The 26,714-nt window shown below is 35.2% G+C and overlaps 1 protein-coding gene and 1 pseudogene across 3 annotated transcripts in view; both read left to right on the forward strand.

Moving 5' to 3' along the window:
* Positions 1-495, forward strand: part of EMB (embigin) — a 42,204-nt gene extending 41,709 nt beyond the window's left edge. For both annotated transcript variants that reach the window (XM_082621948.1, XM_082621949.1), the window contains exon 9: positions 102-495. In XM_082621948.1, the coding sequence (XP_082478074.1) occupies positions 102-119 (18 nt within the window). In that variant the 3' untranslated portion in view covers positions 120-495. The remainder of the gene's footprint in view (positions 1-101) is intronic.
* A 7,999-nt stretch (positions 496-8,494) lies between these two features.
* LOC309804584 (peroxiredoxin-4-like) lies at positions 8,495-9,299 on the forward strand (annotated as a pseudogene). The gene has a single exon. The product of its transcript is annotated as a peroxiredoxin-4-like (transcript).
* The last annotated feature ends 17,415 nt before the right edge of the window (positions 9,300-26,714 follow it).

A 26,714-nucleotide genomic window follows, 5' to 3' on the forward strand; every position in this document is an offset into this window, starting at 1 on the left:
TCACCTCTTCCAGACATTTTTGCTTTGCTAAAGTGATAGTAAGTTATTATAGAATAACCAGGTTATGCTAATTATGTTTCATTATGCTTTATGTAACTCAGGAATCTGTGGGCCAGTGAATGAGAAACATCATGTCAAGAGTCACAGGAAGATGTCAAAGAGTTTGGATTTCAGCTTTGTTTCTGCTTCCTGTTAAGAACATGTGAATTTTTATTTTTAAAAGGATGAAAAGTTTATGCAAGATGCTCAGCTTTGTAAATAATATATGCTATTTCAGATCTAAAGATATATTTTCATTCTATTATTATTTTACATTAAAGCAAGGTAAATTGTATTAAGTATGTTCTATGAGCTGTAACCCAGGACAATTAATTTCATTCTAGTCCTCAAGGGACACACAGAACAGACACCAGCAAAACCAAATAGTACACAGAGCAAATGTCACTCAAGACCTGTTTATAACCAAAGAATTCATTAAAGACAAACTCTTTGCCATTTGTCTTAAAAAGGTTTTTTCCCCAATCATGTTTACTAGGTGTAGAAGTATTTGTAATAATTTTCATGTAAAGTTCATCCTTCAGTCATATTGAAAAAAAGTGTCCTCAAGAGGAAATTAGCACTTTCTACCTTTGTTAATGATGGTTACTGTACAATGTCCGTAAGAAAAACATACTTTTCCTACAAAAATATTGGTTTAAGGCAAGGAAATAAAACCATACACTTGCCCCAAATCTCCATCACCACAGAAGCAGATTTCCCAATCTCATTCCACTCATCGCCACTGTTTTCCCACACCAGGCTAAAGTGATATTTAGTCTTTCTGGAGAACAGTTTTTTAAAGCTATGGGTTTTGGATTTCTTAAGTGACAGCTGGTGTTGATGTTGTAGGGTACAGGTTCACACAGATGGGATGTAGCACTGCTACTGACATGCTTCCTTGCTTCATGGTTTCCTGGTATCCATGGCTGGCTAAATATCTAAAAATGAATTATTACTGGTTTATAATACTAATGCCTTTGTCTGAAATCAAGAAGTACTAAAGCAGTTCTGTGTTGCTGCCAGTAACTTAGACTTTTCTTTAAAATAGAATACTTTGTTTCTATTTCATATATAACTGAACTATTTTATAAAAATCAATGTAAGTCCAGTGAAATCTGAATAGACATGAAAAGTTGTTAATGGTTTTGAATGTAACATTAACATCATATGGCAGGATACTAGGTTAGGTTGAAGACAGTGATGTGAAACCTGCTGGGGGGCCCTTGGTTCTGATGAGTCCACTGTCCCCCTGCCCGCAGTGCAGCAGGGTTCAGAACAATCATAGGCAAAGAGGGAAGGATTTGGGATGGGGGCAAAGAACTCATGATCTTGGTGACTAGGGGATTAAAGCTTGAAAAAGAGGTGTTCAATTATTTGAAAAAAATACTTTTTAGACATTTATATGATGTTCTCGCTGAGAAAATTATAATAAAATTCAGGTAGTGAAAAATTATACTTTATATGGCATCTTAACTAATGATGAAAATATTACGAGTATAAATAATACACATACAGTGTCACTTGGAAGCTACTCATTTTGTTGCAGCAGTGTTCTGTGTAAAGCATGTTAACTGTTGACACAAGTTTTGTTGACTAGACTACATCATTTAAGTAATGGGAGGTTTCATCTTATTCTTGTTTTAGAGCAATAAGCCAGGCATTTGTTTTGGTTTAATTAATTATTAATTTGATTAAATGATCTTGGGTGGTATCTATATGATGGCAGACAACCAAGCAGTTCACTTAATTAATCTAAACAAGTTGAATTCAGTGAAAAATTATTCAGACCTGCTATTTGACTAAGTCCAATTCAAAACAATGTATTTGTGACTGGACATATACAAATCCCCAATTTGTAGCTCATATGCAGTATGCATTCTTCTCTTTTGCCACCACAAAATGGTTCTCAAGCAAGAAAAATTGCTGCCCCAATGTAAAATAATATGAAATATTTATGTAGTAAATTGAATTTTTAAGTGTTAATGCTTGCTATTTTTCCTAGCAAAGACAATTTACTTCAGTAACTTTAAGCAGAAAAGGTACTCAGAAAATTAAAGTTGAATTTTGGCTTTTCAGAGTCTCTCTGGAGAACTTCCAGAAAATTATTCCACCACTGTTAGGTTAAAAATGGAATGCTTCCATTAACTAACCTCACGGAGATGAATGGATTAACTAAAAATGACCAATTGTAAATTGAAATGACCAACTGAAAATACTAAGCAAGCAGAAAGGCTGAAGTAGGAAAACTACTCCACGTTTATATATTAGACACCTTGGGAAATTCTATCAATCTTTCTAGCTAACAGAGTTTTTCAGCATAATAAGTAGATTTAACGATGTCTTAAAATTCCCAGATATTTTCATATTCAGTTTATGCTCTAATGTAAATCTTCTCTTTGCAGTCTTTCCCCTTTTTCTCAGCATCTAGTTACCCAGGCCAAAACCTAGAGCTCATTGTGCTATTTTCTTCTCTATTAACTAATGTTTATTAGTCATGAATCTCTATTCCTTTGGCCTTTTTAATAGCTCATTAATCCACCCACTGCTTCCCTTACTCCATGCTTGCCAGCTGCAACAGCTAAGGTCTTGATTTTCCTACCTCAGTCTCATCTTCAGTTAATCATTTTTTGCATTGCTGTTGGGCCATATTTCTGAAACACTATGTAGCTTAATGTGGCAGCTTCCATGAATCTCACTACGTAGCTTAATGTGGCAGCTTCCATGACAAAGCTCTACAGGATCACCTTTGCCATATCTTAGTATTGCAGTTTTCCAAACTGTGAATCCTTTCCCACTGTCTTGATTTAGCCTTGACATAGAGAGAGTCTGTCCAGAATGCTGCCCCCTGTGCTCCCCCCTTTTGATGAACTCAAGTTCAGCTTTCAGGACTTTAATCTGATGTTACTTCCTGGCAGATCCCTCATACCCAGCTGAATATGTGCCATCGTATGGGCTCAAATAACTCCATGTTTCTTTGTGCTTATTACCATGTATTATAAATACGCACTTATATGTCTCCTTCCTGGATTCTACTTTTATTTCTGTATCCCGTACCTACCACAGAGAGGGTACACTGGAGATGCCATGAAGTGTGTGGTGCATGGATAAATGTATAGGTAAACATCAAATTTCATACATTTATACTTATTTTTAGAAGAACAATCTAAATTATGACATCAGAATTGAAACAAAATATTTTAACAGAGATAAGCCTTTAAAACTTCATTGTTTGCTTCTACTTCTTTGAAAAACAGTGATAATAGAATAAAAAGTCCTGTCAGATTTTAATAATGTGTAATAATCTAATGAGCAAAGGGAGTTCTGATTCCTAAACTATTATACAGGGTATGTTGCTTTCAACTTGTCTAAATTCCTATTGGGACTTCCCTGGCAGTCCAGTGGTTAAGACTTCGCCTTCCAATGGAGGGGGTGCGGGTTTGATCCCTGGTCAGGAAGCTAAGATCCCATATGCCTCCCGGCCAAAAAACCAAAACATAAAACAGAAGCAATATTGTAACAAATTCAATAAAGACTTAAAAAATGGTCCACATCAAAAAAACTTTAAAAAAAAAGTTCCTATTGTCCTTTATTTTTCATACGCAGTGCAAATGTTAACCTTATTTTTATCCTTTATTTTAATAAGACAGTGTATTGACTTTATATACATAAAGAATTTTAGTAATTGTAGTTCTTTGCATGGTACTGTAGATATTAGTGTCCACTCCACTAACTTTCTCTTTCCTCCTCCCTGCCAATACCTCAAGAATATCTCAGAGTACCTCAAGAGTTCCTCAGAATATCTCAGAATCCAATTCAAAATCTGTATTAAATATATTTTTTAGAAAGCTTTCGTTGGTTAGTTTTGGTCACTGAAAGCTTGTCATTAATTAAATTCATCAAAAGACAAAGAATGTCAGTTCTGCTCACTTATTCCCTGGGTTTTCATCTTTGAGGCATTTAAATAGATTTATGCAAATTATTTACTGAATATCTACTTCTTTATAGAAAATGAATCTTCTCTAACTGAACAAGTTATGCAATGAATTAGGGACTTACTTCCCGTTAGCATGTTTAGGTGGCAGCAAGTTCAAGTGTGTGTTCCAGAATTAATTAAAAGGCACACTGACCTATTATAGCTTTCTCTGAATTTATATTTACTGAATGATTGAAAAATAGATGAATGACTCAATTATTTTGGAATCTTAAATTATACATATTTATGTACTATCTATTTTGATTTTAATTAATTAACTGTGAATTTATCTTCTCTAGCATAGATAAAAAGAAAACTGGAACTATCTACGTGCATTTCTTTCACGTGATATTTAGGAATGTATTTGCAGTATACCTGAAAGGTCAGTTACATGCTCAGTTTACCAGTTGAGTTCTTTATTGAGGGTATATCATATTATTAAATAGTAATAAACACATTTGTTGAGTGCTTAGCATGTGACAGGTACTGTGCTAAATACTTTGAAATGTGTTATCTCATTTAATTTCCACATCACCTTATGCTATAGAAACTATTAACTACTTTTTTATAGATGAGGAAACTGAAGCTTGAGAGATTAGGTATTTGGATCTGGGATTGAAATCCAAGGAGTCCTCCTCAAGAGTCTAGGTTTAACTACGTTGAACAGCTTTGGCCTGCTACTTAGGTGCTTCTTAGAAAAATGAGGCTATTATCTATTAACTGTCTTTCTTTAAAAAAAATTTCACTCCTTTTGATGGTCAATTAAATAAGTTCCATAATTTTATTCTTAAGGCTTATAGAACCTATTCTGTGGTATACTTGTGTCCCTGCAGTGGTCCTGGGGAATCAATATACTTCTGTTTGAGACTCTTCATTGTTTTCTCAATAACTAGTGTGACCATAAAATTTATCATCCAAACACTGAGAATGAAATAAAGTGCTATTTGTAATTTTACCAGGACAAACAGAAAACAGACTGTAAGTCATATTTTTAGCCTGTAGGTAGGAGATAAGTACTTTATGGATGATCTAGCCTAGGCACAGCAGTAATATCTGCAATTTTGAGTAATAAACACTTTGAAATTTACCTCCAAGGAACGACCTATCTTTAGCAAATGCCAGGTAAGTCTCACTATAGAGATGTGCCTATAATGAGACAATTTAGTAAGCTTAAAGATTTATTACTTTTCAAAAGTAGTATGATTAAACTGTATCAGCATTTGAAAATGTGATTCACAAGTTGTAAGAGAAGCTGGGAAAGAAGGTCCTGTTTTTGATGGCCTGTGAAATGAACTAGACAATTCTTTGGACTTGCTTACCTTCATGATTAATGTGTCATAATGATAATATCTATATAATTATCAATAAATCAGGAATGCCTGATTATGCCCTTATAATAAAATTTACTTATGAAATCAGTGAACAACACTCACGACTAGCATTGTCAAAATTACTTTTAATCACATGATTAACCTGTAACATTTATATTTCATTATTTCTCATGTCCCAAATGGGAGAATGCTAGTGAAACTTGTTTAGGGTATTGGTTAAAGTCTATATATTATTTTGGTGTGTTATCTATTAAGAACTTTTGCTTATAAAAATTGATTTTGCTATTTAATTTGTAATTTACTTCAGAAAATAATTAGCACAAATTCTTATTTTTCTAAAGTTTATTTGATAAACAAATGAAAATATTAGACTTATTACGTATATAATTAACTATAATGCTATGTAATGGTTTAAAAATATCACAAAATACGATGACATGAACTGCTTTTGTGTCTCTTAAGATAGAAATTTGACCATAAACTTTACTTTTTTTTTTTTTAATCAAGGACCATGGATTTATTATGACATATTTCCTAGTAGTTATAATGTCTTTTTTAGCATGTGTGTCTAAATTCTCATTAATGCCTTTCTGTATTATGTAAACAGCACAGAAAATGTTTGTATTAGAATGTTTAAAAGTGTCTTTGTTTCATTAACTCAAAGGATATGCCTAATATGTATTTAAATTCAATAAAATGTACTCTGAATTAAAAATTTAAGTATTATAAAATGTATTTTAAATTTAAAATTTTTAATAATCACTTAAATATGAATTTAAAGGCACTAGATAATAGAAAACACTGACTTTTTTATTTTTTATTTTTGATCATACACCCAGGAAATTCAAGTTTTGTAAAACAATTCATGCTTCTCAAGTCCAATAAAAAAAACTGCCTACAGCTGGGATTCTGTATTTTGACACATCAAATAGGAGGTTAGAAAGGAATTTTCAAAACATACCAAGATATATTTAGAAAATTTAAAAGACAACTGTGGCCTTGACAAAAATGGACATTTAAAATGAAATTAATGTATAGAACATATTTGCTTGTTGTCCTGGGTGATTTTTTTCCCCAACATTGCAGTGTCATTTTCAATTGGTTTAGCAAAAACAGTTACAAAATATTTCAAAATTTGTATTCTATACAAATGTCTACTGCTACAAAAGAGAATCAATATTCCAAACAGAGCATTTTAATGATCCTGCCAGTCAGTCAAGGTAAAAAGAAAAACACATTAGGGAGAATAATAGCATATTTCACTATGTATTATACTTGACTCTTACTTTAATTGAAATAATTAAATATATATATTAAAATGATGAATGGCTAATAAAGAAGTGTTTGTGTTGTAAAGCATATGAAGCCAATTTAAAAGGAGTGAGTAACTGTATTTGGGCAGTGACGATTAAAAAAAAAGAAATGATTGGGGAGATCCATGTCTGGAAATATGAAGTTGACATATTTTCCTCTATTCCTCCATCCAAGTATAGCTAACAATCTTGTGCCTTATTAAATAAGTAAATATTTAATATTTACAGTAAAATATTCTGAAAAGTGAGGACAAGAATGCAGATCAACTAGGAACTTTGGGAAACAAGTTATGACACACCAATGAGATTCCTGATTTTAGGTGCTAGAGAAGCCAACAGCCTGGAAAAACCAATGGGTTCAGGTACAGAAAGCTCCCCTCTCTTTAGCCAAAGAGCCAGGAAAGGAAAAATCTAGCGAGGCAGAAAGACATTTAGATAATAACTATTCTTCTCCAGCCAAACACCACCACTGTGGCTCCCCCATGCACGACCAGCAGCAAAAGTTGAGTGGGGAGCTGAGACTTTTAACCCACCCGGTGGTAGTAAGGCACCTCTCCCACTCCTAGTGGAAGGCTGAATTCCCACTTCCATCCTAGAGGCACAAGGTACCCCTCCTTCCCTGGATGTCAATGGAGGCAAAAGAACTTGGATTTCCAACTCTACCTGACAGTAACCAGGTGAAGTACCCCTTTTCCCACCAAAGTGTCTCACAATACCTAAAGTATCCAGGTTTCAATAAAAACCTCACTCGTTTTACCATAAATCATGAAAATGTCTCGCTGAATAAGAAAAAACAATCAACAGATGCCAATACCATGATGAAAACAGAATTATCTGATGATGATTTTAAAACAGCCATCATCAAAATGCTTCAGTGAGCATTTATGAACAAATGAAAAAAAAAGCAAATAAATAGAAAGTATCAGAAAATAAATAGAAGACATAAGGAAGACCCAAATAGAAATTTTAGAACTGAAAAATATAATAACTGAAATTTTATTAAAAACTCAGTAGATAAGCTCAACAGCAGGATGGAGATGATAGAAGAATAAATCAGTCATACTCAAGACAACAATAGAAATTGCCCAATCTACAACATAGATCATCTAGACTAAAAAACATGACAGAGCCTTAGGGACCTGTGGGATAACAACAAAAGATAAACATTTGTGTTAATGGAGTCCCAGAAGGAGAAGGGAAATGGCAGCACTGAAGACGTACTCTGAGAAATAAGTAATGGCTGAAACTTTCCCCAAATTTGGCAAGTAACATAAACCTACAGATTCAAGAAGCTATGCAAATAACACACCATAAACCCAAAGAAATCTATGCCAAGACACACTGTAATCCATGTTGTGAAAACTAAAATAAATAATCTTGAAAACAGCAATACAGAAACACTTTATCTGTTGGGACAAAAACAAACTGAATGACAGTGGGTTTCTTATCAAAAACGATGAAGGACAGAAAGGAGAGTCACAGCATTTTTCAAATGCTCAAAGTACTGTAAATCCAAAGTTCTATATCTGGTGAAATGATCCTTCAATAATGAAGTAGAAATCAAGACATTCTCAATGAGGGACAACTAAAAAACTTTGTCACCATCAGACCTACCCTAAAAGAATGGCTAAAGAAAGTTCTCTGCAGGGGAAGAGCAGGTGTGGCTCACACCTATGTGGCTGGGTGGGGAGCCCGGGGGATGGGGGAATGAGGAGGCGGGGCAGGTCTCGCAACACCGTGCTTCGGCTCACATGGGCATTGGGTGCACGGTTGTAGCTGCCTGGTGGCGGGAGAAGTGGCGCTCGAGCCAAGGGACGTGCAACTGCCCTCACGTGGTCATGGAGGCGTTGCAGTGGCTACCGGCAACCACTTCGGCCCCTGGCTGGAGCCGAAAGCTACTGCTGCTGCAGCTGCTGCTGTTCCTGCTGCCGGCCAAAGCTCTGTGGGGCTTGGAGGTGGAGGAGAGGCCCCCAACCCACGAAGAGGAGTGCCACTTCTATGTGTGTAGACAAGTGTACCTGGTGGGTAGGCATCCCAGGTTTCAGTTGCCTGCACCTCAGCAAAGCCAAGATTTCCAAGCCAGCACCTTATTGGGAAGGAACAGCTGTGATAAATGGAGAATTTAAGCATCTGGAAGTTAACTGATTATTGTGGGAAATACCTGTTTTTTTTCTTCTACCCACTTGATTTCACTTTGTGTGTCCAACTGAAATCAGTTATTCTTTGGTAATAGAACTGAGGAATTCAGATCCATAAACACTGAAGTGGTAGCATGCTCTGTTGATTCACAGTTTACCCATTTGGCCTGGATTAATACCCCTCGAAGACAAGGAGGACTTGGGCCAATAAGGATTCCACTTCTTTAGATTTGAACCATCAGATCTCAAAGGACTAGAGCGTATATCTGGAATACTCAGGCCACACTCTTAGAGGTCTCTTCATTACTGATGACAAAGGAATCCTAAGACAGATTACTCTGAACGACCTTCCTGGGAGTAGATTTGTGGATGAGACACTGCGTTTGGTTCAAGCATTCCTGTACACCAATAAACATGGAGAAGTCTGCCCTGGTGGAAACCTGGTGGTGAAACAGTAATCCCAGATCCAGCTGGAAAACTGAAGTATTTTGATAAACTGAACTAAAAAATACTTCCTCAGTTCTTGATGCTTGCAACTTCTCAATAAGGTTCAGTGTTTTATTACCAAAAAAAAAAAAAAAAAAAAAAGTTCTCTGGAGAGAAAGCAATTATAAAAGAAGAAATTTGGGAACATCATGAGGAGAGAAATAACAATGGAAAATAAAAATATCAGTGAATACAATAGACTTTCTTCTCTTGATTTTCTCTATTAATTTTGACTGTTAAAGCAAAAATTACAACATTGATCTGGTTGTCAATATAATGTAAATATAAAGGAAATATTTAATATACTTACATAATAAATGGGAGTGTAAAGGGACATAAAAGAAGATAAAGTTTCTACACTCAAACTGGTAAAATGTCTACATCAGTAAATTGTAATAAGTTATGCATTATGATACCTAGAGAAACCACTAACAAAGATATACAAATCTATTATAGATAAATCAAAACGGAATGTAAAAAAATGTTCTAGTAACACACAGGAATGCAAGAAAAAGAAAACAATGATAAAACAGTAAAGTAAAAGGATGAAAATATATGCCATGTAAACTTTAATCTAAAGGAAATAGGAGTGGAGACTATTACTATCCAATGAAGTGGTTGTCAGAGCAAAGATAATTACCATTAACAGAAAAGGACAATTCATAATGGTAAAAGAATCAACCTACCAAGCAAATGTAGACCAAACAACAGAGTTGCAAAATATGTGACGCAAAACTAATAGAACTGAAAGAAGAAATAGACAAACCCACAATTACAGTTGGAGACTGCAACATCCTTCCCTCAACTGATAGAACAACTAGACAGAAAAAATAGCAAGTATGTAAAATAACAACATTGTCTCCAAATACAAGTTCTTGTGCCCCACACACAGCGAGGACAAACAAACTGAAACATAAAACGTTAGAGTTTGGAGCAGAGAAATGTTTATTACAGAGCCATACAAGGAGACAGGTGGCTTGCGTCCAAAAAGCCCAGAACTCCTTGAATGGTTGCAGCAAAGCACTTTTAAAGGCAAGGTGGGGGGAAAGGGGGGAGAGTGGTTAGCTGCTACAAACTTCTTGGTGTTGAAACCCTTTGTTCTTGCAGCTGTCCAGGAAGGTCAGGTCAAAATGTTCCTGTAAAGCTCCAACACATGCTATACTCTGTTTTGCAACTTTTTATCTCTATATGAATGGACTCTTACAGGTCTGAGCCCTGTGAATAGGGCTCCTATATATTTCAGGCTATAGGAAACATCCTTTGTTTTTTTTTTTAGGCAACGTTCTTTTACAAAAGCTGCAGAGCCAGCATGACTAACCACAGGCAACAAAGCACAAGGTCAAAGTAAAAGGAACAGATCCAATATGGAGTCAGATTTGTTCTTCCCTATTGCAACACCATCAACAAATAGTATCTAATTTACATATATGGAACACTAACCCAAAACAGCAGAACATGTGCCCATGGAACACATACCAAGATAGATAATATCTTAGATCATAACCCAAACATCAACAAAATAATAAAAAAAAAAACTAATATCAGTATTTTTTCATCCAAATGGAATCAAACTAGAAATCAGTAACAGAAAGCAAACAGGAAATCTCTAAACTTGGAAGTTAAACAATACATTTGTAAATAACTTATGCCTCAAAGAGGAAATTTCAAGGGAAATTTTAAAAATACATTGAACAGAAAGAAAATGAAAATACAACATCAAATTTATGGGATACAGCTATTGCAATGCTGACAGGGACATTTATAACAGTAAATTCTTACATTAGAAAAGAGGAAAAGCCTCAAATCAATCTAAGCTCTCACCCCAAGAAACTAGAAAAAGAAAAAATAAATCCAAAGCAAGCAGAAGGAAAAGAATAATATATATAAGAACAAAAATCAATGAAATTGAAAGTTCAAATAATAGACAAAAGCAATGAAACAAAAATCTGGTTCTTTGAAAAGGTCAATAAAATTGACAAACCTCCAGCAAGACTGACAAAGCAAAAAGACAGAAATTACCAATATCAGGAAGGAAACAAGGCAATATCATTAGAGAACCTGCAGACATTAAAAAGATAATAAAGATATAGCATGAACAACTCTGCCTACATAAATTTTGACAATTTAGATGGAACAAACTACACGATTACCGCACAAACTACCACAAATCACACAATGTACAAAAGTTAATAGAATAGCTCTACGATTATTAGGGAAATTAAACTGATAATTTAAAAACTATCAAAAAGGAAATCTCCAGGCCCAGGTGATTTTACTGGTGAATACTACCAAACATTTAAAGAGAAAATAACACCAATTCTTCATAATTTGTTTCAGAAAATAAAAGAGGAACAAACATTTCCCAATAATTTTTATGAAATCAGTGTTACCCTTACACTAAAACCAAAGATAGTACAAAAGAAAACTACAGGCCAATACCCCTTGTGAATATAGAGCAAAAATCCTTAAAAATATATGACCAAATGGAACTTAGCAATATATAAAAAGAGTTATATACCATGACTGAGTGGAATTTATTCCAGGGATGTAAACTGGCTCAATATTTTAAAATCAATCATTGTAATCCACCATATTATCAATGTAAAGGAGATAAATCACAATTATCAACAATTGGTGCAAAATAAGCCTTTGACAAAATTCAACACCCAATCATGATAAAAACTCAGAAAACGAGGACGAGAGGGGAACATCCTCAACTTGATGAAGAACATCTACACAATCCAATAACTAACATTATACTTAATGGTGAAAGTGGAATGCTTTCTTTTTAAGTTTGGGAACAATGCAGTGGTGTCTCCTATCCCCACTGCTAGTCTACATATTACAGGAAGTTCCAGGAAGCTCAATAAGGTAAGAAAAAGAAATAAAAGACACACAGATAGGAAAGGAAGATATAAATCTGTACATATTTTCAGATGACATGATGGTCTACATAAAAAATCCTAAGAAATATACCAAAAACTCATAGAACTGATATTTAACAGTTTACAGTTCAGTAATGTCTTAAGATCCAAGTAAAACATACAAAGATTAATTATATTTCTATATAAAAGCAATGACCACTCAAACTGAAGTTAAGAATATGATACCCTGTATAATCTCTAGAAATCAAAAAGATTAAACACATGTATAAATCTAACAAGACATGCACAGGACTCCTATGCTGAAATCCACAAAACAGAAAGAAACCAAAGAAGATTTAAATGAATAGACATTTGGTGTTTGTAAATTGGAAGACTCAACAAAGTAGAGATGTCAATTTTCCCCAGAATGATATACAGATTTAATTATTATAATCCAGTAAGGTTTTTTCCTGAAGATAATTATTAAATAATAAATAAATAAATCAAAATTATTCTAAAATTTATTTGTAAAGGAAAAAAGAAATAGAATAGCTGAAACAGTTTTGAAAAATCAGAATAAAGGAGGAATCACTTCATTCAATTTCAAGATTTATTATACAACTGTTACACAAGACTGTGTGGTACTGACAGAAGGACAGACATACAGAACAATGGAACAGAATAAAGAATTCAGAAATACTCCCACACAAGTACTGCCAAAGAGTCTTTTCAACAAATGTTGCTGGAGGAATTGGTTATCCAAAAAGATGACCCTCATCTTAAATGTCACATGTTATGCAAAAAATATCTCAAAATGGATCACAAATTTCATTACAAGGCTTAAAGCTAAATCTTCCACATCCATGTTCATACAGCACTATTCACAACAGCCAAGAGGTGGAAGCAAAACAAACATCTGTTGAGATGAATGGATAAACAAAATGCAGTAGAGTCATACAATGGAATTTATTCAGCTTTAAAAGAGAAGGAAATCCTGTTACCTGCTACAACATAGATGAACCTTGAGGAATTATGCTAAGTGAAATAAACCAATCACAAAAAAGACAAACACTGTATGATTTCACTTCTGTGAAGTATCTAAAGTTGTCAAATCCACAGAAACAAAGAAGAATGGTGGTTACCAGGGCCTGGGGAGGAGGGGAAAAAAGGAGTTATTTAGAGGGTATAGAGTTTTAGTCCTGCAAGATGAAAAAGTTCAGAAGATCTGTTTAACAACAATGTGAATATATCTAATACCACTAAGCTGTACACTTAAAAATGGTTAAGGTGGTGAATTTACGTACTTTTTTTAAACCACAAGAAAAAAGAAGAATGACAGGGTAAAAAAATAACCTATATATCCTTTGGTAGAAAAACAGGAGAAAATCTTCAGAAACTAGGGCTTGGTAAAGAGTACACAGGAATGACATTAAAAGAACAATCCATAAAAGAAAAAACTCGTAAATTATAAACCATCAAAATTATAAACCTTTACTCTGCAAAAGACATTCTTAAAAGGATGAAAAGACAAACTACACACTGGGTGAAAATATTTGCAAGTCACATATCTGACAAAGGACTCATATTTAGAATATATAAAAAATTCTAAAAACTCCACACTAGAAACAAAACAATCGAACTAGAAAATGAGCAAAAGGTGTGAAGAAACATTTCACCGAAGAGGATATATAGATGGCAAATAAGTACACACAAAGGTGTTCAACATCACTAGTTATTATGGAAATACAAATTAAGATCACAATGAGCTATCACTACATACACATGAGAACAGCTAAAATAAAGAATATCAAAAACACCAAATGCTGACAAGGATACACAGAATGAAATCTCTCATATATTGTTTGTGGAAATGTATAGACACTCTGAAAGATGGTGTAAGAGTTTCCTAAAAATAATAAATATGACCCAGCAATCACATTCCTATGCATTTACCTCAGAGAAATGAAAACTTAGGTTCACACAAAAAACCTGTACATGACTCTCCACAGCAGCTTTAATTATAGTAGCCTCAAACTGGAAGCAGCCAAATTGTTTTACGATGGGTAACTATTTAAGCAAACTGGGCTACATCCATACCATAGAATATTGCTCAGCAATAAAAAGGAACAAATGTGCAACAATTTAGATGGATTTCAAGGATGTTACGCTCAGTGAAAAAGCCCATCTCAAAAGGTATGATTCCATTTCTATGATATTCTCATAATGAGAAGATTATAAAGATGGAGAACAAATTAGTTTTTGCTATGACTATAAAGAGGTAGCACTGGATATGACTAAAGAGATAGCATTAAGAAGATCTTTGCAATGAGGTGTTAGTTTTGTATCTTAGTGGTTACAAGAACCTACATATGTGATAAAAACAACTATACATTATACCAATGTCAATTTCCTGCTCTTGATATTGTGCTATAATTATTTAATTTGTAACCACTGGGAGAAATGGGATTAGGATAAATGGAACCTCTCTGTACTACCTTTGCAATTTCCTATGAATCTATAATTTTTTCAAAATAAAATGTTTAAAAAAATGTTTGAATCAACTGAGTAGTCTAAGCATTAAGTGATTAGAATTAGAAAAGAATATGGTAGAGATTTTTTCCTTTTTTATTTTAAGTTCACTTAAAAAATCAACCTAAAAGTTCAGCTAAAATCATTGACAAAAAAGCAAAGTATAGGATTAGTCACAAGCCCCTAGGCTCACATTATAATATCTTATTATTTAGTACTTGCCAAAAAGAAGAGAAAATCTATTTTTATTCTTATTTAAATGACAATAAATGTTTATAAGTTCCTCCTCATCACTGAATTGACAATATTTATGTACAAACTTGAGAAAGATCATCTGAGCATAAGAATCTTTATTCTGTGCTATTGTAGTGCAGATAAAAAAATGCTGCCTGCCATTCTAGTAGACAATGAATGTTGCTGTCCATCAAGCTATCAAGCCATCAAGTCATCAGCCACTGTGGCTGCCCCCAAGGGTGCTCCCTGAGGGGAATACAGGATGGAGAAAATACAGGATGGATATTGGACCTAGACAGTTAAGATGCATATCTAAGGAATAATTTCAACAGCCCAGACTCTTACATCTTTCCATACATAGGAAAGCACTAAAATCATTAACTTGGGAGGTCTGTTTCTTTTGTGATCAGCAGTAACCTTTTGATGTTTGACTACATGTTTTTGTTTTTTTCAGAAAAGACTCCTATATATCCTGGCTCCTCCCTTACTTCTTCGGATGAGAGGCTGTCTCCCAGCCTATAATTCTCCATAAGGTCCTCGAATAAACATAACTCACAACTTTTAGGTTGTGCGTTTTTCTTCAGTTGACAGTAGTTATAAAAGAGATGAAAATTATTTATATTAAATCTTTCATCTTTCCTAACCATAGCTACAAGAGCCACATTAGCTTTCTGCTGACAAAAAAAAATTGTTTTATTTTGGAAATAAATCCATAAACAAGGTTGAATCAAAACCTCGTCCATTTATAAAAATATATCTTATACACAAAATACCAGAGTATATATATATCCCCATTCATGTCACCTCCCTATCCTAACTATATTTACACATAATTTGTTTATTTGAATAGGGGTTCTGGAGCCATTATAGTTGTTACCATGTGGAACAGGAGATAAGAGTGATCAATCAGTGTCAGTGTTCACAGTGATTGCAGTGGCAGGAGACAATACAAGTTCACAAGTGAGAGAGACATCTGTTGATGACACTCTTCTAGGTCAGTTAGCTCAGAAAGCATTAAAATTCTGTGTTATGAAATATTCTATGTTTTAAAAACTTCTCCTGAAATTCTGAAAACAATGATCAAATTATAGTCTAATTTTGCTCTCAGTGATGTCCTGAAGGTTCCTTAGTTGGTGCAAACAAAAATCTTTAGTTAAAAAAAAAAAAGTTAGTTTAAAGCATTATAAAAAATAAGTATATTTTACCTAAAGAGAAATCAAAGTTTTGCATTTTTAAAAATGTTATAAAAGTATACGAAGAAATGACAGAAACAATACAAATTTATATGGGGAAAACCACAATTAAGAAAATTAATCCTCAGTCATGGATGTTAGATTTCTGTTTTCACACCTATTAAGTGGTGCCTTGCTATTTTCAACGGTATTGTTTGAGCTTAACAATTCATGGTGAAATTACAGTTTGAGTTCATGATGCAAAAATGTGTCCATTAAAGTCAGTTGTAGAAAGAAATGATGAGGTTCCCTTTTGAAATGGCAGTAAATATCATATCATTTTGGGCTCGTAATCTGGCTTTAAACCATATGAAATTTATCTGTCATTCTTACTTTTCTGTTTTAATCATAGAAGTTTGCCAAAGTGCTAATTCTTTTGTATCTGTGTCCCTACCATTGTGCACACAGACTAAATGGGCTTCGAATACTGTAATAATATGTTTCAGAAAAGCAATCAGTATCCATAGGATTGAGCTTAGGCTGGAAACTTCTCAGCCCAAATGACCCAAAAGACAGGAGCTGAAAGCCCTTGCACTGGGCTGACTTGAGAAAGAATGTTGTCAAATGAGTGGACTATGACACAGTTGAGCTTAGGCTGGAAACTTCTCAGCCCAAATGACCCAAAAGACAGGAGCTGAAAGCCCTTGCACTGGGCTGACTTGAGAAAGAATGTTGTCAAATGAGTGGACTATGACACAGTTGAATTTTGCAAAATCCTGGGAGCTGTGGCAAATGAGCTTTGAACCACTGAGATCATAAATAAAAACATGTTCATTTTTTATCAATTTTCCTTTTACGCCACACATAACAGAATGTGGTAAAGTTATATCTAAGTTATACCTGGCAAAATTGTTGCTAACCAGTATCTAGTGAGGGAGAAAGCCAGGCATCAGCCAGCACTTTGCTTTAGCTTTAGAACCCCAAGAACTTACCTTGGGGGGAGGAAGTTAAGGTATTTAAGAGAGATCATAATTTGAAGCTAGCTTGTTTTCTTGGAAATAGGTCACAGTTGGGCTGACAGGAAAGCATCTGTTTACTCACATGTTTCTTCCCAGGCTCTTTCCCACCCCAAATCCTAGTTTTGGGTGTCTTGAAAGACAGAATAGGAATTGCAAGAATGTAGGAATTAAATTCTTGAATTTAAATTGTACAGAGCATTCTTTTCACTTCATTTCATATCCTCTTCTGTGACAATACCAAGAGCATTTTTGCAATAAGTGTTACTGAAATTTTCCTTGTTCATTTTTTGTGTGTGTTTGTAAAAAGCCCTTAGCACCACTTAAGGTTTAATTAACATTGTTATGACAAAAATTCAATTAACATTGTTATGACAAATATTTTATATACGTTATTTCATTCAAATCATGGGAATGACTGTAAATGTTCTTAGAAAGGCTGGTTTATGCCTTCCACAAGCAACTGTTGAGGATTTACTTTGCTCAGCAGTGTGCTGGCACTGGGAATACACGGATGAAAGAAGCAGGTCCTAAAGAATTTACAGGCTAGTGCTGGGGAAAAAAAATAAACAGCAATTTTCAGTACAATGTGAAAAATGCTTTCTTCTTTGCAAAATACTTTCTGGACTAGAAATAGAAAATACAAAAGAGATCTTCGTTAAAATGGAATGACCTTCCCACAGGCTTTAGTGCAGAAAAGAACACCTTCTCAAAAATTCTCAATTTTAACAATTCCTGACAGTTTTCCAGAGTCTGGGCTCTTAAATGTCAGGTCCCTCTGGTTTGTCCCTCCAACTTCCTTCTTACGGTATGATGCTGCTGCCTCAGCTATACTGCCTGGGTTAATTGCCACTATTTTGGACACAGCCCCGGTGCCCTGAATTTTGGAAGAGGCTTCTGCTTTCTTTCTGTTTCATTCTCAGATGTGGAATAGTTCCTTTCTCTTTATTCATCATGACATAGAGAATATTTATCCAGATGTTACTGAAGGCTTGACCATACTGGATGAGAAGTACAGCATAGAAAATAATTTGTAATTACTCCAAGGTTGCAGCCCTTTACTACAGAGTTCTTACCCAGCTTCATTCCTGTTTGAATCCAGCCTGCCTCCACCAATAGGAGAACTACCAGTGTCTCTCTCTCTGAGCCCAGGCCACATGCCCAAAATACTCAGAAAAGATGAAAGCTTTTCAAACTTCTCTGCCTGTGGTGCACCACTGGAGGCTCACTTTCTTCCCCAGAATTGACACCTTTCCAGTGTGACTGACTCTAGGATAATTCATTGAGGGAAAATTCCACTCTTGCCCATAAAACAATCACAGACAAACAATCCTACAGTCGTATGAGGTCAGTATATTTCCTGAATTCTGAATTGTATAATGTGGGATTATACCTTGGCCAAAACAGTCAAGTTCAGGATGGGATACACAGAATTCACTGCATTTCCATTTCGGTCTCTTCCCATCAAATTAAAAAAAAGAATAAATTTAGGGTCTAATCTCACTAAGATTCTTCCTGTTTCCTGAGTGTAAAAATGAAACCAACAACACAATAATTCACCAAACAGCATTTTGAAGGCTCTAAGAGAACTTTAACAAACTCACCATCAAAAAAATGACCAGTGTTGACTTCCCTGGTGGCGCAGTGGTTTAGAATCCGCCTGCCGATGCAGGGGACACAGATTCGAGCCCTGGTCCGGGAAGATCCCACATGCCGTGGCGCAACTAAGCCCGTGCACCACAACTACTGTGCCTGTGCTCTAGAGCCCGTGAGCCACAGCTACTGAGCCCACATGCTACAACTACTGAAACCTGCATGCCTAGAGCCTGTGCTCTGCAGCAAGAGAAGCCATGACAATGAGAAGCCCGTGCACAACGAACAGTAGCTCCTGCTCGCCACAACTAGAGAAAGCCTGCACGCAGCAATGAAGACCCAATGCAGCCAAAAATAAATACATTTATTAAAAAAAAAAAAAGACCAGTGTCATATCAGTTTACCAACCTAACTATCCTGGGTATAACAGATAGGATGATAATATAAGACGAGTAAATGGGTATGTACATGTATAATCAATTATTCATATGTTCATACATTCAAGAAATACATACTGTGCAATAGTGCCTGGAATGGTTCTTGGTCTGGGAGACAGAGTAGCAAACAAAATGAAGTGCCTACCTCATGGAACTTAGCTTTTAGGGGGGAGGATAAACTAAAAGGCAAATAAAAAAATATATTAACTGGGATTAATAAATGCTATACAGAAAATAATAAAGCAGATGAAGGAAGACTAACTTGTGCTTTTATTTAAGATATACTGGTTAGAAGTCTTTTCTAGAGGAAGTCCAAGCAGAGACCAGACACCCACAGGACTCTTATGCTCCAGGAGAGCACGACAGACTGAGGGACAGAAAGCACACAGACCCTAAGGTAATAATGTGCTTGATGTCACAGACCCTAAGGTAATAATGTGCTTGATGTGTGCAAGGAGTAGCAAGCAGTTCAGTACAGCTGGAATAGACTGAATGTAGATGAAGTGTAGGAAATAAAGGGTAAAATTAGCCAAGGAGCATGTAGGCCATGGAGAGGATTTTAATTTTATTCTCAACCACGTGAAAAGTTAGAATTAGGTACAGCTGCAAATGATGAAAAATTTATATTTAGACTAGCTTAAGAAAGATAGAAGATGACTTTTCTTTCATATAAAAACATCAAGATATAGGCATCAAAAATTTCAAAAAATTGGCAGGGACATAGCTCCTTCTATCTTGCTCTTCAGTCATTCTCAGAATGTGGCTTTTAGCCTCAAGAACTTAGATAGCTGAAGGAGCTCCAGCTATCAACTCTGCATTTCAACCATCAGAAAGCACAAGGGAGCACCCTTGTATAAATGCTTCTATTTATAAAGTTATATCCCCAAAAGTGTCCCAGACATTTTTTTAAATTGAAATAGAGTTGATTTACAATGTTGTTTTAGTTTCTGGTGTACAGAAAAGTGATTAAGTTATACATATATATACATATTCTTTTCCATGATGGTTTATTACAGGTTATTCAATATAGTTCCCTGGACTATACAGTTAAGTCCTGTGGTTTATCTATTTTATATATAATAGTTTGTATCTACTAATTCCAAACTCCTAATTTATCCCTTCCCCACCTGCTTTCCCCTTTGGTAACCATAAGTTTGTTTTCTATGTCTGTGAGTCTGTTTCTATTTCACAAATATGTTCATTTGTGTCGTATTTTAGATTCCACATATAAGTGATATCTTATGGTATTTGTCTTTCTCTTTCTGACTTACTTCACTTAGTATGATAATCTCTAGGTCCATCCATGTTGCTTCAAATGGCATTATTTCATTCTTTTTTAAGGCCAAGTAGTATTCATTGTATATATGTACCACATCTTCTTTATCCATTCATCTGTAGATGGACATTTTAGGTTGCTTCCATGTCTTGGCTATTGTAAATAGTACTGCTATGAACATTGAGGTGCATGTATCTTTTTGTCCAGATATATGCCCAGGAGTGGGATTGCTGGATCATATGGTAACACTATTTTTAGTTTTTTAAGGAACTTCCATACTGTTTTCCACAGTGGCTGCACCAATTTACATTCCCACCAACAGTGTAGGAGGGTGCTTTCTCTACAACCTCTCCAGCATTTGTTATTTGTAGACTTTTTAATGATGGCCATTCTGACCAGTGTGAGGTGGTACCTCACTGTAGCTTTGATCTGCATTTCTCTAATAATTAATGATGGCCATCTGTATGTCTTCTTTTTTTTTTTTTTTTTTTTACATAACGGACTGTTATTATTTCCAGTTTTTATTTTTTATTTATTTATTTATTTTTTTTAAACCCACATTTGTTTATTTATTTATTTTTGGCTATGTTGGTTCTTCACTTCTGTGCGAGGGCTTTCTCTAGTTGTGGCAAGCGGGGGGTCACTCTTCATCGCGGTGCACGGGCCTCTCACTATCGAGGCCTCTTTTGTTGCTGGAGCACAGGCTCCAGATGCGCAGGCTCAGTAGCTGTGGCTCATGGGCCCGGTTGCTCCGCGGCATGTGGGATCTTCCCAGACCAGGGCTCGAACCCGTGTCCCCTGCATTAGCAGGCAGATTCTCAACCACTGCGCCACCAAGGAAGCCCTGTATGTCTTCTTTAGAGAAATGTCTAGTTAGGTCTTCTGCCCATTTTTTGATTGGGTTGTTTGTGTTTTTTCTGTTGTTGAGTTGTATGAGCGGTTTGTATATTTTGGAAATTAAGCCTTTGTCGGTTGCATGGTTTGCAAATATTTTCTCCCAGTGTGTAGGCTGTCTTTTTGTTTTGTTTATGGTTTCCTTTGCTGTACAAAAGCTTATAAGTTTGATTAGGTCCCATTTGTTTATTTTTACTTTTATTTCTATTGCCTTGGGAGACTGACCTAAGAAAACACTGGTATGATTTATATCAGAGAATGTTTTGCCTATGTTCTCTTCTAGGAGTGTTATGGTGTCAAGACATGATTACATTCCATTGAATAGAACTCTGTCTTATGGTCACACCTAGCTCTGAGAGAAAGTAGAAAATGTAGCGTCCATTCTATACATCTGTGAATATATTGAGGGTTAAACTCTCAAAGAAGAATGGTAAATAGGTATTGGTGGAAATAAGCAGGCTCCAACATAAGAGCCATTGGATGGTGTTCAGCAGAAGCATGACACGATCTGATTTACATTATTAAAGGACAACTTTGACTGGTGTGTGGAGAATGGAGGATGCAAGAGTTGAAGCAGGGAGACCAGCTGAAAGTGTACAGTAGTTACCTAAATTCTTTAAGGCCACCTTAGTTATGATTTAATAGATACGCAGTTGTAGGGTTTACCTGGAACAAGCCAAATACTAGTTGTTGGTGTTACTTCCCCAACTTTATCTTTTCTTAATTATTCACTTAATATTTGCTTCAAAAAAACAAAGTCAATTGACAATACAGAAGTCTTTCTGAATCCCTATTCCAATGAGGTACACATCAAATCTCACTAACAGTAAATTCTATCTATATTAAATATATAAACTACTGCAAAAATTATGATAAAACTAATTAATATATGTTTGGTGATACTGGCAGTCTTTAGAGAAATCACTGAAATCAATGTTAATCACTGCAGAGCATAATCTCAGTAGAAAACATTTTGCCATCATTCTCCTTCCAGTCTACATGGATTAGAATTTGAAATATTATTTCTACTTAGTACAAATCTCCTTCCAGTGAGAATCCAGACAATAGTTGAAAGAGAGAGAGAAAGAGAGAGAAGGAAGGAAGGAAGGAAGGGAGGGAGGAAGGGAGGGAGAAATAAAGAGAGAAAAAGAAAGAAAAGATAACAGTCATCCTTATGGGGAGGCATGGCTGAAAGGCAGCAAAGAAGATAATCTGGTAAGGTTACTTACAGTTTTGAGTGTTTTCCTGTTATTTTTCATATTAACCATCCCTACCAAATGTTTTTAATAATGTATGAATTTTTTTTTCACTGAGGAAAGAAAAAATTATGCTCTGTTTCTGAGCAGACACGTCTTCCAACTTGGCTAGGGAAATGCAGTTCGTGTTGTGCATGCTTGAGGGCAAGGTAGAAGGAGAGAAAAATACAAAGTAAGCAAAGAAGCCAGGAAACAAGTCATTATTTTCTCATCAGCTGAAGAGCATTAAACTTGATTTTCAAATACTTGATGTGTTTGGTATCTTCGTATCAAGGCCAGCTGTCTGTTCAGTGGTCTGATTTGAGGAGTATTAGGAAAGTTCCACCAACTATAAATATTTCCTCCACTCCTTCAGTGAAATCACTGATTTGTCAAAGCACCACTTAGAAAGTCAGGGACATATAAAGAGGACACCAAAAATCAATTTTCTAAGGGGCAGTATGATGGATGACGCAGTGCCTGTCTATATATAGGCTAGGAAGAATAATGTTTCAATATTTTAGTATACTTTGGAGTTTAAAAGAATTATTTCAAGAAGCTCTTCAATAAACAAAATGTAAAAAATCGGCATCAAATTTACACTGGCAAGTTGGAACTATAAGGACCATGTAAATTTAGTTTAACTAGACTAGAACAATCTCCACAGTCTAAGAATGGTTAGGACCTGAAATGCAGTAGTTGCTTTAGAAATTCTTGATAAGAGTCATCATGGATTGTCAGTGAATTAGATTTCCCTCAAATTTTATTTCCTTCTTATTCGGCTGTAAATGTTTGTATATAACCCAAAGTACACCCAAGTTCATGAATCCAGAAATGGTGGAGGTCAATCACCCCACAGTTATAAACTGGACAATATCACAGTGTCTTCTTTTTACAAAAGCATGGATGGCTTCCTAAAACAATTTGAAATGGGAAGCCAAGCTCCTCATTATACTTCATATAGTAGTTGCTTAAGAAAAGAAAATATTCATGCTGTGAAGAAAAATTCAGGCATTTAATAATTTAAAATTTTCTGTACCTTTAAAATGTCTCTTTGGAAGAAAATGAAATATCGCAGGAAGTGAAACTTGATAATCATAATGTTTATCAAGGAAAAGCTCACCATATGTTATCAAAATGCTAAGTGGGAGTTCAACTTTAATGAATCATAGATGATTGATTTAGTTGAATTTATTCCTTTAAGAGAGAAAAATATTCCCTTACTTGTATGTTCCTTGTAGTCATCCCAACCTGTGGTACCAATCTCAAGAGTGAGAAAGGATTCCTAACTTGATTTCTTTTTGTATAATCATAAAATAAGTATTTAATTACAACTAAAGGAAAAGGTAGAAACCCAATGGACAAATATTTTTAACTACTGAATAATTAATGGAGAAATTTTTCAGGGAGAAGAAAGCATAAACAAAGGTATAGAGATAAGAAGTACAAGGCAAAATCAAAGAATGCTAAAAATTGTGACACCAATTATTAAAAGGGAGGATAGAAGTAGGGGGCTGGGAGTTAAGTGTTTGTTCATGAACCTACAAAATTAAATTAGATCCATAATGTGAAAAATCTTGAATAGAATCTTAAAGAGTTAATTAAGAGTTTATTGATGAAACACAACTATCATCCTTTAAATTACACACCTTGATTTTGGATAGTCAAAGTAATGGTGGCCACCTAAATTAAAATCTCCCAACATATCTTTCAAAACTATACAAATCAATAAGAATGACAAAGAAAACCACACAAATCCCAAGCCTTCAGTTTAAGTAGAAAACAGAGAACACAACAACTTCAACTGTCCTGTAAGCAGAAAAATAAGCACAACTTTGCAGTGGAGCTATTTCTTGAGTTCCTACCAAACCTTTGCATAAAGAGTAGACGTTTTGAAAAACTGTCTGGAAGATAGGAACAGAAAATAGAGGGCCTAAGATTGAACTAAAATCACCACCATAAAAAAGTAAGTCTATACTAAGTGCTAAAACACTGCAAAAGAACCTGTGTATATCAGAGCACTGGCTATAGATATGGGACTCAAAAGTATGCAGTTTGGAAAGTTATTGCTTCTGGGGAGAATAGGATAAAAAGGAAGAGACAAGTGGACTCTGGAAATTGTGCAGGGAAGAGAAAAATGAGTAAGTATGGAGAAATTTTGAAAGACAAAAGAAAAAAAAATAAACTCAAAACACAAACACTATTTTCCAAGTGCCATTGATAAAAAAACCCCCCTGCATTTTCCTATATTGACAAAGGGGTAAAGGAGAGTCATTTTTCAACTAAGAATACTCTAAACCACCCTAAACAAGTAGCTTTGTCCATAAAATGAAAGACAAAAGAATGTTTGATCTCCACAAAGCTATTATAAGACCACAAATGAGAATAAATCTATTTTAGCTAATGAAAGCTGCCAATACACACACAAACACACACACACAAAGCAGAAGGAAACTAGCCACTATTCTGAAATCAAATATTCTCAAACATTTGGTGATATAACAAAATCCCAATAATAGTGTATTTGAAATTTTAAAAAGAACAGAAATGTATCAAAACCATAAAGAAATAAAATGGTAGTTGATTGATCTCAAAAAGGAAATAGAAGAAAGAGAAAACAATATAACAAATGAAGACTAAATTACAAGATGCCTGAGAAACAAAAGTAGGAAAACTTCAAAGAGAATGAAAATTGAAATAAAGAAATGAATAAAATTCACTAGAGAGGCAATGGTTGAAATAGAAAAGCAAAGAAGATCCACATATAACTGAAATTACTGAAGAAGGAAAAACACTGGGATGATGCTAATGTCTTATCTAATCCTATTAGACAAGAACACTTTCCAGAAATAAAATAGACATAGATCTGCAGGGCTTCCCAGTTATCTGTAAAAACTGATCCAGAATAATCAAGCCATAGACATATTTCAGTAAACTATTAAACTTTAAAAATAATGAAAGAAATTATCAGGGCCTCCAGGCCTAACCAAACAAACAACTAAGTTTCATCAAAATTAGACTGTCATCAGTCTCTTCAAAAGCAATTATAAAGCAATAAAACAATTAGCAGCATTTTCAGACTACTCAAGAAAACATATGAATAAAGACGTTTTTACCTAGGTAAACTGTCCTTCAAGAGTTAAGGCTAGGGCTTCCCTGGTGGAGCAGTGGTTGAGAGTCCGCCTGCCAATGCAGGGGACACGGGTTCGTGCCCTGGTCCGGGAAGATCCCACATGCCACAGAGCGGCTGGGCCTGTGAGCCATGGCCGCTGAGCCTGCGCACCTGAAGCCTGTGCTCCACAATGGGAGAGGCCACAACAGTGAGAGGCCCGTGTATGGCAAAAAAAAAAAAAAAAAAGAGTTAAGGCTATAGATGAAAAATGTGAAACATTCAAGATATTAAGAATTACTTCTTAAGCAATCTAAGAGACGATGAACTTTATCTAACCAAGAGGTGACTAAGGAAACTTCATCAAAAGAACTGATGGTGAGCATTTAATATTTTAATTGATGATCTAAGACTGAAAAAAATTTGGAATGGAGCATTAAAGAATAATATAATAATTTATCTTTTGATGGAAGAAATAGTATAGTTAAAACTGGGAGAAGGGAGTGGGAAAGAGGGAAACAGAATAAATCCATTAATTGTTGTACAGACAATAGGTATAGTTAAAGGATACCATTACAAATTGACTAACTAGATAGTAAAAGATTAAATAAGAAAACTAGAACAAAGGGCCACTTGAAAAAGTATAAAGAAGGGCTTCCCTGGTAGCACAGTGGTTGAGAGTCCGCCTGCCGATGCAGGGGACATGGGTTCGTGCCCTGGTCCAGGAGGATCCCACATGCCGCAGAGCGGCTAGGCCCGTGAGCCATGGCTGCTGAGCCTGCGCGTCCAGAGCCTGTGCTCCGCAACGGGAGAGGCCACAACAGTGAGAGGCCTGCGTACTGCAAAAAAAAAAAAAAAAAAGTAAAGAGAAAAAGATTAAAGGTAGTATGCTACATTTGTATAAGAAAAAAGGAGAAATAAGAACACATATGTATTTAATGTAACAAAAAAGAAAGGCAGGAAGAAATGCCAGAATCTAGTGAGAGTGGTTACTTACAGTGAATGGGTGGGATCGTGATGGGAGAATTAAGGGTGTATGAATGAGGGAAAGGGATGTGGAGAGGAGTGATAGTTC

Source organism: Mesoplodon mirus, assembly GCF_964341445.2.
Source record: "Mesoplodon mirus genome assembly, chromosome: 5".
NCBI classification, from domain to species: Eukaryota; Metazoa; Chordata; class Mammalia; order Artiodactyla; family Ziphiidae; genus Mesoplodon; species Mesoplodon mirus.